Source organism: Procambarus clarkii, chromosome 6, assembly GCF_040958095.1.
Source record: "Procambarus clarkii isolate CNS0578487 chromosome 6, FALCON_Pclarkii_2.0, whole genome shotgun sequence".
NCBI lineage: Eukaryota > Metazoa > Arthropoda > Malacostraca > Decapoda > Cambaridae > Procambarus > Procambarus clarkii.
In genome coordinates this window covers 29,802,128-29,817,792 of record NC_091155.1, presented here as the reverse complement: position 1 = coordinate 29,817,792, position 15,665 = coordinate 29,802,128, and the positions used below count along the sequence as shown (strand labels likewise).

Here is a 15,665-nt window from a genome sequence, read left to right as displayed (position 1 = left end):
TTTTCTCACCTTATCACTCCCAATGAATTAACTTAATTAACCCCCTGTCAACTAGTGGGGCTAGGTATCCTAAGTCTCCTTGGTTCATTTTCTGACTTAATTTTTAACTTACTCTTACCTAGTCATTTACCGAAATTATTTAATTGAGTTATTAAAGTAGTTCTTCAGGTCCTTTTAATTATACAGTCATTACTGAACTATCTATAGTTATTAATCATTAGCTCAAATTTGCCTATGTTTATTATTCAACTTTTCTTTGATTTCATTTATTACCTAGGTTGCCTAGCCTTGCCATGCTCCCTTACTCCATTGTACCCCTGGCTTTGCCTGCATCTCAAATTGCAAATTGTTACTTACAGTGTACCTGTGAGTACTCGTAAGCAATCTACCTCATTTTTGCTCAATTTGGTTTTTTGTTTTTTTTTGTATTGCTTAGTCTTGCTTATATTTTTTGTTTTGTATTTCCATATCTTGTGTTTTGTATAGTCCATGTTTACATGTTTTTTCTTTAATCTCATTAATTGCCTAGGTTGCCTAGCCTAGCCATACTCCCATACTCCATTGTACCCCTGTAAGCCCCTTTTGTGTTTGTTTTGTACAGTATTGTGTATATATTTTTCCCTATTTTATAGCTTTTTTCTACTTATTTCTGATTCTACAATCAGCTTCTTTTATGCAGTCAAGTATAGACCCAGAACTTAACCTCTTATCCACTATCTATGACAATAATCACTTTAATGATCTAAATTGCAGATATTTTGCAGCACATGATGTAAACAATGTATTAACTCATAATCACAATATCTCTGTAATCAATTTGAACGTTAGATCCCTAGGTAAACACTTCGATGATGTTAGTGCCTTGATTGAAACTATTGGCAACAAATTCTCTTTTATTATACTTACTGAAACATGGTTGAAAGAGGATACTACTCAACTCTTTAACATGCCTAACTACTCAGCAATTCACAACTGTCGTCAACTTCAGAGAGGTGGTGGCACTGCTCTTTACTACCACCAAGAACTAACATGCTTAAAAGAAATTAGAACTAGAGACTGCTATGGGGAGTATATCTTCGCCAGCTTCAGAGTCAAGGGTGCCGAGTCTGTCCTGTCTGTGGGTGCAGTCTATAGAATTCCCAACACTGATGTGTCTGTATTCAACTCAAACCTTAGAAATCTAATACTTGATAACAGACTGAACAAAAACCACCTAATTATCGCAGGGGACTTTAATATTGACCTCTGCGAGCCAGAACACCCTACTGCTGTTAGCTTCCTCAACTGTATGAATTCCTGCCTCCTCATACCCTTAATCACTAGACCTACTAGAATCACTGATAGCACTGCCACGACTCTAGATCACATCTGGACCAACATAACCTCTCCGCTTACTTCAGGTATAATCACCGATAGCACTACAGACCACTACCCCACATTTCTCTTAACTAACATTAGCAAACCACCTCTAGAAACAAGGGAGTTAAGCTTTAGGCTGCACAATGAAACTGCTATAAACAATTTTATAACTGCTGCTGATAATGTCAACTGGGAGTCCGAGTTAGGTAACATAGGGGACATCAACCTAGCAGTGCAATCTTTTCTACAAACAACTCTTAGCCTTTATAACACCCACTGTCCTAGGCTTACAAAACAAGTCACAAGCAAAAGGCTTAACAATCCTTGGCTTACAAAGGGAATACTGAAATCCATTAACAAAAAACACGACCTTGAGAAGAAGTATAGGTTAGGAATTGTCTCCAAAGAATTCTCAAAGAATTACTCATTATTGCTAACTAAGATAATTAGACGAGCCAAAACTAATTACTACGAAGATAAATTTACTCAAATAAAGAGCAACATTAAACAAACTTGGAGCACAATTTCACAAATATTGGGATCAAAGAAATCTTTAAATAACAAACCGACTCTCCTGTCTAATAACGATGGTCAGCTTTCAGCCTCTGATTCTGCTATTGAGTTCAATAGGTTCTTCTCTTCCATTGGTTCATCCCTTGCAAATGATATTCCATCTTCCAGTACTGACATTAAGGACTATCTTACAGGTAACTATCCACAGTCTCTGTACCTAAAGCCTATTAACTCCACTGACGTCAATGAGATAATCCTTTCCCTTAAAACCAAGTCTGGTGCCCTTGAGGAGATACCAACTTTAATTTACAAAAAAGCCTCCAGATCTTTAGCCCCTGCTATTGCTTTGCTTTTCAACAAGTCACTTGAACTCCAAACCTTTCCAGATATTCTAAAAAAAGCGAGAGTAACGCCTGTCCACAAATGTGGTGACCCCTCAGATGTTAACAACTACAGACCTATATCAATCCTGCCAAACTTGTCAAAAATTTTTGAAAAACTTATATACAAGCAGCTTTACTCATATCTAGCCAAACTCAATATACTTAGCCCTTGCCAATATGGCTTCAGACCCAAAAAAAGCACTAACGATGCACTTATTAGTATGCTTAACTCGATTCATACAGCCCTTGATAAAAAGGAGCTCCCTGTTGGGTTATTTGTGGACCTGCGGAAAGCTTTTGATACTGTCAACCACCATAACCTTCTTCTTAAATTACATCATTATGGAGTCAGAGGACACTCCCTACAATACCTCGAGTCCTACCTTACTGACAGGCTCCAATATGTTTCTGTGAATAATACAATTTCTCCCACCCTACCCATCAACATTGGTGTTCCTCAGGGCAGCATACTTGGCCCTCTCCTCTTTCTCATCTACATTAATGACCTTCCAAATGCCTCCCAACACCTCAAACCAATTCTATTTGCTGACGACACAACCTTCATTTACTCCAGTCCAGACCCCCTTGCTCTAAATGCCACAGTAAATACTGAGCTAAATAAAGTCCATCTTTGGCTAACTGCCAACAAACTCACCCTTAACATTGACAAAACCTTCTATATTCTGTTTGGCAATAAATCCTCTAGTCTTATAAATCTCAAAATAAACAATACCCAAATTTGTAACAAATTAGATGGCAAATTCCTTGGCATTCTCATTGACCACAAGCTGAATTTCCAGGGACACATTCTAAATATATCAAAAAAAGTTTCAAAAACTGTGGGCATTCTTTCTAAGATCAGATATTATGTACCACGCCCTGCTCTGGTGACTCTCTATTACTCCCTTATCTATCCTTATCTCAACTATGGTATTTGTGCTTGGGGTTCTACTACCCAAAATCACTTACGTCCTCTAATTACCCAACACAAAGCCGCTATTAGAACAATATCCAACTCTGGCCCCAGACATCACTCGGTACCCCTACTCAAATCTCTTAATATGTTAGATATTAAGTCACTGCACATTCTCTCATGTGTATTATACATATATAAAACGCTAAACTATAATGCCAATCCTGATCTTAAAAGCTTCATAGAAGGTTGTAACAGAACCCATGAGCACCACACCAGAAATAAATACAGTTTTGATATTCCTAGAGTACGTCTTAATCAAACTAGAAATGCTCTGCAAATCAAGGGGCCCAGAATGTGGAATGACCTTCCCAACCATGTTAAAGACTGTACCTCTCTCAACCAGTTTAAGATAAAAACTAAACACTACCTAATAAATTCCCTGTAATCTACCTCACTCCTCTATTGTCAACCCATGTCTGTTATTTTCTTTTTTTTTTTCTTTTTTTTTAATCAACACTGTTTGTCAACCTATTGTATTTGTGCTGCTTTTTCAGTCATGTTCCCCCTTTTTTTTATCTTTATTTGTATTTGTTCTCAACATCTTTTATTCTTTATGCTCAATTAGTATTAAGTTCTAGATATTAATGTTTTTCTTGCCCGAAACGCATTGCGTAATAGTGGCTTTAGGCATTGTATGTACTAGCTCTATCTATATATCAATCCATTAATTTAACATCACTTGTATGTATATACCTTACCTGAATAAACATCTGAATCTGAATCTGAATCTGAAAAACTAGTAGGGCTGATGTGAAGAAGACAATCCTGCGAGAGAAGTGCTGGCTTAAATCAGAGTACTCAAATTCTCCAGTTGCCATTACTATCGCCTTGGGAAGAGTTGACCAAAAGTCACGGAAGTCTGTGTCCTGTCAACAAAAATGGTCTTATTGTTTATGGTGGAATGTATCAAAGTAACACACTACAGTATGATATTGCCGTAAGTTAACCAAGTGCCCAAGGATTTGTATCAGTCAATAAAATTTTTAAGCCTCATTAGTGATGTTGATAGCATAAAAGAGTTGAGTATTTAAGCTTAGAGGCAAACCAGCTGTACCTCATCAGCAGGAGCCGGCTGTAAGATAATGTTGAAGCTGATGGTGAAGGCCAGGAGGAGAGCACCATACAGGAAAATCAACTTGAGGAAGTTCCACGACACGTGGCGGAGCATCGTGATGTAGATGGCGAGGGGAGGCGCCCGCCCAAGGATCAGCACAAACTCATACCTGTGAAATATGACAAAACAATAATTTGCTACTACAGTATGTAGTTTCACATTCCATTAGGATTAATAAATTTAATCTGTTTTATATTTTTATAAACACAATGCTGTATTTATTTCTTATTTAGAGCTAAAGCATAGAAGTTAGTGCTATAAATTATGTTTTCAGTTTGAGGACAGCAATGGTATTGGTACTGCAGATGCATGGTGGATATATGGAGGGAACTTACCAAGCAACAATCATAGCCCAAGCAGCAAGGTGTCGGGTGACGTCTGCAGCAAGATTTGTTGAGCAAAGCACTATTACCACCACCACTAAGAACCATTCCAAGTAATTTTCGATGTTCTTGAGGTAAACATCCCGGGAGAACACAATCTGGAAAACCTCTCTGATGAATATGTATATTGTGATCGGAAGGAGGAAAGCCATTAGGACGTTCACAGTAACTTGCTTATTTTCAATTCTTTCATCTATGGTTTTATTGGATGATCCAGAATTAAGATCATCTATGGTTCTATTGGATGATCCAGAATTAAGATCATCTATGGTTCTATTGGATGATCCAGAATTAAGATAACTCTCGGCTTGTGCTTCAAGTATGCGTAAGTCTTTTATACTGTAAACAAATGCTGTGAGAAGAATGACAAAAAAGAAGTAAATTCCTAAATTGAGAAGATAAAGAGGCAGAGCCTTGCGCCACTTTGCATATAAGAGGATTTGTACAAGTGGATGTTTTATAGCATGTCTGTGTCGTTTGCTCCTACTAATGTACATTAACGTTTCTGTCTCATTTATACTCTTCTGCTCTTTCTTTAAGCTATCATCTGCTGGAGGCACAAGGAACCTGTAATCAAGTTTCAGCATGTAGTCTTCACTGAGAACATTGTTAGACTCAGAAATCTCATTATTTGCCGGGTGGTGTTTGATACAGCCATTCATGGCTCTTTCTAAAGTTGCTGGCAAGAGTGAGTCCAGAATACTGGAATGGTGATTGCCTGGTAGTGTACTATGTGCACCAAGGAAAGCCCCTTTGCACAGGAGCTCACTCATAGCCTCCTGGTTGTTGAAGGAAGCAGCTACATGCAGTGCAGTTTGACCCATGTATTCCTGATTGATGTTCAAGATAACATCATCTTGCATCAGTCTCTGCAAACATTTTGAATGACTGATATCAGGATGAATGTTCTTCTGTTTCTTATCACTTTCCATTAGTTTCTGGATAATACTGAAGGTGTAATCCTGAAAATCGACTGGTTTAGTGCCACCTTTCATTTTATCAATGATATGATTGAAAATAGACACATGACCTCGAGAAGCTGCTCGATGAATGGGAAGTTCATTTCTTGCTCCAAGTGCCCAAGGGTTTGCACCAAATTTGATTAAAACTTGTACTAAATCTTCATTCTTTAAGTCTACAGCACGGAAAAGAAGAGTTTGTTGTCCTAACCTACAGTTAGCTGCAGCATGTCTCTCTTCATCTGACTGATTTTCAAGGAATATCTTTATATCCTCACTACCTTTTCCCATGAATATCATATCCAGGAATTGTGATCTTGCAGGTCTTTTAGGAGCAGACATTCGTTCACCACCCATCAGGACTGCATGAAAGGCCTGCTTTTGGTGTAGAATTTCCTCAATAGAGCCATCTCCACCATCTTCCTGAAGAGAAGCACCTGCTTTCACTAGTTTTCTGCATAAGCTGATAAGACCACCAGTTCTAGAATCTCCATTACCCTGAGGCAACTTTGAGGCAGCTAGTGCTAATGGTGTGAGCATTGCATGAGGCTCCAAGTCAATGTCTGAGTGAGATAAAAGTAAGTCTTGCAGCTCTTGCAAGATTTCATCAGACTTAGCTCCTTTTGCTGTAATGTTGGTCAAGATATGCAGCACAGTCTGACCATTGTCATTGCGAGCATTAATATGGGCTCCAGCCTTAAGAAGCATCTCGGCAACTCTAGGGCGTGCTTCTGCCACTGCCACCATAAGTGGTGTTGTCCCATCTTGGTCTGGAGCATCTAGGACTTCTTTAGGTGGGTTTGCATCTAGTAAAACCCTCAAACATTTGAGGGCTCCTTCTTTGGCAGCAACGTGGAGTGATGTTGTAATAAGTGCTGATTGTTCTGCATTAAGCCGAGGTCGCCACACAGAGTTTGCACCCCATTTCTGCACCAAATTACGCACACCTTCTTCTTCATCACGTTTAAGCAGAGCATTGACATCATCTGCTTTCAATTCTTGCATCTCCAGAGCAGACATGAGTGGCGTTTTCTGCTGGTTCTCCACGTCTGCCACCATCACTAGCCCTATGGAAAAAACACCTTATCTTATAATTTTACACAATGCTTAGTTATAGTTATCTACTCATAAATATATAAATGTTAGTTTTTTTATTTTCTCAAAATAACAATTTAGGAAATTGAACTCATCCCATGTGTGACTAACTACTGCTTGAAATGAGTATATATGATGAACTTTCAACTAGCTTTTAACCTATACTGTACTCTGTACTCCTCATATAGAATAGGTTGACAGGACACTATTATAGTTGCAATTACATTATATGTAGAGAACTTACTCATTTATGGTATATTCACTGACACGCCAACAGTAATTTTGGTACACACACTAATACTCACACGAATACACATACACACCAAAGCTAGTTAGATTCACCAAACACACTACACCACATTTAACACACAAAGTTAGAGAAGATTCAGAGGTATACCACCAGACTAGTCCCAGAGCCAAGAGGTATGATTTACGAGGAAAGGCTATGGGAATTAAACCTCACGTCCCTGGAAGTCATAAGCATTAGGGAAGACATGATCACCACCTACAAAATTCTCAGGAATTGACAGGGTGGACAAAGACAAACATTTAGCATAGGCAGAACACAAACAAGGGGACATAGGTAGAACCTTAGTAGTCAAATGAGCCACAGAGACACTAGAAAGAATTTTTTAAGTGTTAGGGTAGTTAACATACAGAATGCACTATGTAGTGATGTGTTGGAGGCAGACTCCATACACAGTTTCAAATGTAGGTATGATAGAGCCCAATAGGTTCGGGACCCTGTACACCAGTTGATTGACAGCTGAGAGATGGGACCAAAGAGCCATATCTCAACAATATGGCTCTTTGACTGGGACTGTTGTTGTTGTTGTTATAGATTCAGCTACTCGGAACAAGTTCCAAGTAGCACGAGCTATGGTGAGTCCGTAGCTTACCTGGCACAGAAGCGGGGCAAATAGCACGGGCTATGGTGAGCCCGTAGCGGACTTACCTGAGTGTGTACTAGTACACACCTAGTGTATACTAGGTGTGTACACCAGCCTACAGTCCACCAGCAAGCAAGGCATGGGCAGAGGAGGATTTGGTTGACAAACAAGAGCTCTGTAATTACTTCATACACTCAGGAATATTGGAAAATATTCTTGTGCTGTACCCAGATTTTGGTAGTGGGGGCTAATAGATCAGCCTTACATTTTATGTTCTCCCCTGATTTTCAGTCAGAGTTGATTTGTGTTTGTATTGAGGCAGGTATTTTCTCCCCTGATTCCATGTATGACTAACCATCCTGTGAGATGGGAATATTACATGAACTTATAGCTAGTTTTTGATCTAGACTGTGTAATCTTTCATATAGAATTGGGTAGCAGTACATTGCTCTGTATACCTAAGCTTGTTAATAATAATAATAATAATAAAGTGACTTGATCACAAAAACTAAGTAGATTTGTTACAAAGGATCTTTCTGTTCGAAAGTGTTTAATGGTATATTTCCCGTTGTCGCAGATAGGATGCCTATCTGACCTTATCTTGACCTTATTATCAAGATACCTTATTATCTTGACCTTATTATCAAGATACCCTCAGGCCGATCTACACCACCTGTCCCAGGATGCAAACGACAGCATTTGCCTAACTCACGGGTGCCTATGTACTGTTAGAAACATCCCCAACTATTTCTGTCCCGTCCTTGGACAGAACCCCATGATCTTTGATTACGAGTTGGGAACATAGGGAGAGGAGGGGAGGCGACGGAATGAGTTGGGGGTATCTGTTTACAGTACTGTTAAGTAGACAGAAATATCAGGTGAAAGGAAACGTGTCTAACCATTTCTCTTCGCTCGGGATCCCCGGTTGTGAGTCGAGAACATTGAACACTGTACATGTTCAGTCTACACTGTACAGATCAGTTGGTCTGGCTGTAATTATCCCGTCAGTAACAGGGCCTGTAAGATGCTTGTATCTCTGAGAAAATATATACGTATATACATGTTCCTCTGAGACTATAGACGTATATACATGTTCCTTTGAGACTATAGACGTATATACATGTTCCTTTGAGACTATAGACGTGTACATGTTCCTCTGAGACTATAGACGTGTATACATGTTCCTCTGAGATTATAGACGTGTACATGTTCCTCTGAGACTATAGACGTATATACATGTTCCTGAGACTATAGACGTGTACATGTTCCTGAGACTATAGACGTGTACATGTTCCTGAGACTATAGACGTGTACATGTTCCTGAGACTATAGACGTGTACATGTTCCTCTGAGACTATAGACGTGTATACATGTTCCTCTGAGATTATAGACGTGTACATGTTCCTCTGAGACTATTGATGTATATACATGTTCCTCTGAGACTATAGACGTGTATACATGTTCCTCTGAGACTATAGACGTATATACATGTTCCTGAGACTATAGACGTGTACATGTTCCTGAGACTATAGACGTGTACATGTTCCTGAGACTATAGACGTGTACATGTTCCTGAGACTATAGACGTGTACATGTTCCTGAGACTATAGACGTGTACATGTTCCTGAGACTATAGACGTGTACATGTTCCTGAGACTATAGACGTGTACATGTTCCTGAGACTATAGACGTGTATACATGTTCCTGAGACTATAGACGTATATACATGTTCCTCTGAGACTATAGACGTGTATACAGTACTGTACACGTAGCTCTGAGACTAGAGGCATATACACGTTCCGCTCGGTTGACACAGTGAGTGACCGCAACACTGATGAGACCCAGATCAACCACCTTCTCACCATTAGGCTACTACTCTCCCACACACTCCCCACTAGGCTACTACTCTCCCACACACTCCCCACTAGACGACACCTCTCCCACACACTCTCCACTAGACTACTACTCTCCCACACACTCCCCACTAGACTACTACTCTCCCACACACTCCCCACTAGACTACAACTCTCCCACACACTCTCCACTAGGCTACAACTCTCCCACACACTCCCCACTAGACTATAACTCTCCCACACAACTCCCCACTAGGCTACAACTCTCCCACACACTCTCCACTAGACTACAACTCTCCCACACAACTCTCCAGCTTCCTACCCATTATATCCACCATCCGTAAATAATCTCAGCACTCCAGCGCCTCCTGTCGTCTTGCTTCCACACTTGGGTACACATGGGAGCTCCTCACCCCTCACAAGACTCTTGTATCTGGCGACTGGGGCTGTTGTTGTTATAGATTTAGCTACTCGGAACAAGTTCCAAGTAGCACGGGCTATGGTGAGCCCGTAGTGGACTTACCTGGCACAGGAGCGGTGCTGACTAGAGCTGTCCCTGCTCTCCTACATCCCTCCCTGTGGTCTAGAATAGCCTGCCCACCCACCTCTCTCACACATTTATTGGCTTTCCTTTGTCAAGTTTCTAGCAATTAACATTACTTGTTTATTTGTTATAATTATCGAAGAGCCTCCGTTCCTTGTGATCCTTGAGCATAAATCCTTGTTACAGCCTTAGCGTATATATACACAACACCGCTCCTGTGCCAGGTAAGTTCACTACGGGCTCATCATAGCCCGTGCTACTTGGCATTTGTTCTCAGTAGCTGAATCTAAAACAACAACAACAACTTAGCGTATATCTAGTTCCCCAAACCCCATGATCACTGGACACCTCCCACACTGAGGAGGAAGGCAGAGGAAGAGTCGTAGACAGAAATCACAGAAAGTGGGCTTTAAAGTAATGTTCACAAGTATTTATGGAATCACAATGTCAAATGAACCCAGGGGCAAGAACCCAGGAGAGTGTGGCTGTAAGTGCACTCACAGAAACAAATATCCAGTTAAGAACACCTAAGTCTTGGTAAGAATAGCAAGGTACGTACACCCAATTAAGTTACAGGTGGAATATAATTAAGAATACCAAAGCCTTGGTAAGAATACACCGTTAAGAATACTGAAGAAGACTGTACGAGCACTCAGTTAAGAACAGTCAAGTAAGAAAACTTTGCGATGAAAACAAGTTATGAACAGAAAGGAAAATAAATTATTTAGTATGCAAGAAAGAACACTCAGATAGAAATAGCCAGGTACGGACACCTAGTTAAGAACAGCCAGGTACAGTAACCAGTTAAGACCATCTGTGTAAGAACTCGCACTGTTCCACCATGACTGACGATCAGTCTGGCGTGAAGTCATCACCACAGCCGAGGAACTGGACGATTATGAGGCCCAGTGATTACGAGGGGAAGCTGGATGGTAGAGAGCAAGTTAGTTTCTTAGCCTAGACAGCCAAGAAACGTACAGCCCTACGGCTCATCTGATACCTTCTTGGCAGCAAGTAGTTGCAAAACCTTATACAAAAAACAAGTTTCCTTTGATCTTGAGTACGTCCCATTTCCTGGAGGGCCTGACCCCATCATTTATCAGAATTCTGGACAACGTACAGAACAATGCAAAATTGGTTCATCTCTGGTCTTGACCCTTTCTGGTTGGGCTGAAGGCCTCAGCCTTCAACATCAGAGAGATGTTGGCGGACTTACGAACATTAGCCAGCACAGTTGGCTCCTGGTTCATTCTTTACCTTGCATGATAGTTACTTAGGCTTCAGACGAGCTGATGCAGGATGCACTCTGAGCTTGATGCTTCAATGGGAGCATCAGCATAATTCTTAATGAAACCTGACCTTAACTAAACCAAAGAAAAGGTGAAAATATCTATATCTATTCTACGAGAGAATGTCTGTTTGTCTGTCCAGAGTTGGGTTAAGATGCTTGGGGTTAGCCTCATCCAAATTTGCAGGGGATAATAATCTGGGGTAGGGGACGGACATAGGCTGGTCGAGGGAGGCTTAAGTTAAATAAATACTTTACGAATATTAGTAATAATAAAGGCTAATTAATAATTAATACTCATTACTCACATTAATACTCACTTAATGAGGGAGAGGGAGAGGGGAAGGAGGAAACGGGGGAGCCAAGGGGATAGGGACGAGGGGTCAAGGGGAAGATTGGAAAAGAAAGGTGGATCGGCAGGAGAGAGGAGAGAGAGTCCATCTCGAGCCGCCGGGTACTCCCTGGGGGAAATGGTCTGGGGTTCAGGATGGACATAGGCTGGTCAAAGAAGGCCTAAGTTAAATACTTTAAGAAGTATCGGTAAAAATAAAGACCCCCCCCTCCCCCACACCATTTTCATGGAGTTAAAGATGGGAGGCGAGTGTGAAATATGGCGTGTGAATAACGCAGAGTTCAGTGCTTCCAAGTCCGGCTTCTGGGCGGGACCCGCTCGGCGACGCTTACAGTGCTTACAATCATGTTACGTTTTCTCAGTTATTTTTTAAGCTATAACTATAACTTTAGTGGCAACATGTTCGCAAATATTTCTCCAGAGAACATATACGATAGAGATAGGTGCATAAGCAGATAATGATAGATAGAGATAGACAGATAAAGTTTAGGCAATGCCGGGTACCCCTACAATATATATATTTTTGTATATATATACAAAAACAAAATACGGTCAGTGATCGCTGACCTCTAGCGACTGACGCTCCGTTCACTGAGCTGTGACCCAAGCGCCTGACGTTGTTGTTGTTTTAGCTTCAGCTACTGGGAACAAAAAGTTCCAAGTAGCACGGACTATGGTGAGCCCGTAGTGGACTTACCTGGCACAGGAGCGGGACTGTTTTTAGCGGCTGACACCCCGTTCACCGAGAGCTGACCTTAGTGTCTCCCTTTTAATTATTAATTTTCTTCCTTTTTCTGGGTGCCGATGTCTTTCCCGGTCCGGTTTTTGGGAGGTTGAATAAAACAACCTTATAACGGACACTCGGTCCGGATTTTAAGACCAATCAAGGAGATACGTCCATAACCTCTAGTGTCTGCTCAGTTGTGTCATATCCGGCAGACAAGACTGGCGCCAGGATATGCCTGTATACCTTTGACAATAGCACTGCCCAATATAAATAATTTAACTCAATTCATTAACCAGATAACGAACCGAAGGTGATATCCTAAAGCAGAAATGAACAGGTACAAGCAAGCCACAATAACCAGCGTATACCATATGGTTATGGTCTGCCTCATCATGGTTTAAGTTTTAGGGTCGTGTCTGTGCAACATTGCTGGAACTGTGAAAGTCTTGGTACTAATATACTTTCATTTGTGCCTCGGGTGGTGTGTGTGGTCAGTACACCCACCCACCCCTGGGGAGGACTAGGAGCAGGGCCACCCCCACCCAGCTGGTGGTGCTAGGAGCAGGGCGACCCCACCCAGTTGGTGGTGCTGGGAGCAGGGCGATCCCACCCAACTGGTGGTGCTGGGAGCAGGGCGACCCCACCCAACTGGTGGTGCTGGAAGCAGGGCGACCCCACCCAGCTGGTGGTGCTAGGAGCAGGGCGACCCCACCCAGCTGGTGGTGCTGGGAGCAGGGCGACCCCCACCCAGCTGGTGGTGTTGGGAGCAGGACGACCCCACCCAGCTGGTGGTGCTGGGAGCAGGGCGACCCCCACCCAGGAGGATCAGCCGGCCTGCCTCCAAGAATAACCTAGCAGCCCCTTCCCTAGTCCACACTCTCTCACTCATCACTCTCATACTTCAAAGTGCAACATACACTCTGCACATCTTTAAGAAACAAAGAACATCTTGCGAGCCATTCCGTGACCTTCAGGGGAAAGCCACGTGCGCCATCTTTGATCCAGTGGCTAGTCCGGGAGAGGTGTGGGAGACACTGGAGTAGGACACTGTAGGAGACCACATCACTGCTACGCCTCCTTCAGCACCCTCAACACGGCCCTCCACCACCCAGCACCAACACACGCCACAAATAACGTTGCCAAGATGGCTGGGAACGCGGGATGGCGTGCCTGCGCAGATCGGCACTTGCCTGTGCGCCACTTCGGCACCTTATAAGACTAACACAGCACTAACACGGCACTAGCACAGCATCGCACTAGGCAAACAGAGCGGCACACAGATGCAGAGAGCCAGCATCACAGTAATGAGGGTGTGGTAATATATACACACGAGTGAGAGGATGCAACAAGCAATCCCTCCACCATCAGTCCCCGACTTACCTGACCTCGCCCAACCCTCGCTCCGGGAAACACAATTACTGCACAAAATGGATCTGCGAGGCACACAACTCACAAAACTCGTTTTGCTAATGCGTTAAAAGTCTTTAATTTTAATTTACACAAAATAGAGACTTTCGCAAGATAATTCCACCAGCGAACATGGGGTGGATGTGCGCCATATTTTCCGCGCCACCCCACACGAGTGCACTTCTCACCCGCAAATTGACTTGTTAATTAATGCATTTAGCGAGTATCTTATGTGAAACTGTCCATGGATATCTTACCACTAAAATTGTTTCTGGCACCAACTACAGTTTATTGCGAAGAGACGGAGGCTCGTGTGCTCGTTTCTGACGGTCCCCCGAAACTGACGCGGGTTGGCCGCTGCCTGGACCGGACGCAAGGGGGCGCTGTTGCCAAGTCGGTTTTCACTGGCACTATGTAAAGGCCACGTTTGGCAACACTGATTGCTGTATCATACCTGGATTTACTTGGCTTGACGTCATCAGGAGAGGGGGCTTACATGTTGAGACCTGGACGTCACCTCCAAAATACATTCAGAATCACTCGGCCCCTTTGGTTGTTCCCGGACCAAACTCAACTCACTCATCCATCATGTGGTGTTGTTTGTAAACCTTATTTAACCGCCACGCATTATGAGATAGACAGGGATATCAGTGACTCACTCATCCAGCTCCACGGGTTTTTAATTATAATAATAATAATAATAATAATAATTTTTATTTAGGCAAAGGTACATACATAAAGAGATTTTACAAAGTTTGTTGGCTTTATAGATAGAGCTAGTACATACAATGCCTAAAGCCACTAAAGCCACTAAATTAGAGACCTTACTCTCCATAAATCATGGGGTACTCAGGATATGCCCCCTCAGGTGCATTAGGCTACTAGTCCGGCATTGTAGGTGTTATTCATGGTCGTCAGTCACTCACCAGTTAAACTTCGTGGATTACTTAGGGACCTGACTCACTCACCCGGCATCCAGTACACCATCCGAGGACCACCACCTGGGTCGTACTAAGACACCTTGGGACAGACTCCCGAAATGAACATCACTTGGGACATGCCGTTTGGGATGGTACACAGCATGGGACATGCAGTCAGAGACAGCACGTCGCTTGGGACATGCCGTCCGGTACGGGACATCACATGGATGGGTTTTCTTGCTGTGGTCTAGTAATTGAAAGGTCTGGAGTTTAATTCCCCTGAGATTTAAGGGTTGTGTCCAGATCGGTGTGAGCGATTGTGCTGAGCGTATCAACCCACACACAAGCTTCTCTCAAAGATCAGCTTTAGCCATATGAGTCAAATATACCCTCCTTGACTGGCCTGGGTGGTGACAGTGACTCCAGACCCACGAATGGTGCGATTCATAAATACTTTCCGTTCCATGATAGTGGGCACCCTGGCTGTTCTTGCTGAAGACTCAACCGGTTTAAATGCGAGACTATGAAATATCTAATTAACATTAAGTAATAAATTTATCTCATATTTCATCATCCAAAATTAGTCGATTTTGCGTTTTACTGTTATTGTAAATATTAAATACCTGATCTGTTCTGTCGCAAAAACTAGCGACTTTAATAAGTTAATTTGTCCCATACTTCATTATCACTTAATGCTTATATATTATTTGCTAAATTTCCTGAAGAACTCATATACGTTAACTTCTCGTTTAATATCAAATGTTCATCCCATTAAACCTATAAATGACTTAACAAAATTATCTATAAATAATAAAATATTTATTAAGTTATGCCAGCAACACTTTCCACACTTTAGTAAATACACATCTTCTGAAACTGTTAATGTTCGGCTGTATTTTTTT

The 15,665-nt window shown here is 42.1% G+C and overlaps 1 protein-coding gene across 1 annotated transcript; it reads right to left on the bottom strand.

Annotated features, from left to right (window-relative positions):
* Positions 1-3,497: 3,497 nt before the first annotated feature.
* Positions 3,498-14,258, bottom strand: LOC138354070 (transient receptor potential channel pyrexia-like). Its single transcript, XM_069307787.1, has 4 exons — positions 14,101-14,258; positions 4,681-6,754; positions 4,286-4,454; positions 3,498-4,097 (listed from the first exon to the last, which is right to left on the bottom strand). Exons 2-4 carry the CDS (start codon positions 6,744-6,746, stop codon positions 3,888-3,890), a joined length of 2,445 nt encoding a protein of 814 aa, XP_069163888.1. The 5' UTR covers positions 6,747-6,754; positions 14,101-14,258; the 3' UTR covers positions 3,498-3,887.
* Between the last annotated feature and the right edge of the window lie 1,407 nt (positions 14,259-15,665).

Coding starts and splice junctions, on each gene's coding strand:
- LOC138354070 (XM_069307787.1), bottom strand. CDS start 6,746: ATGGTGGCAGACGTGGAGAACCAGCAGAAAACGCCACTCATGTCTGCT. Junction 4,455..4,680: donor TGGGCTATGATTGTTGCTTG/GTAAGTTCCCTC, acceptor CATATTTCACAG/GTATGAGTTTGTGCTGATCC. Junction 4,098..4,285: donor AGCCGGCTCCTGCTGATGAG/GTACAGCTGGTT, acceptor TTTTGTTGACAG/GACACAGACTTCCGTGACTT.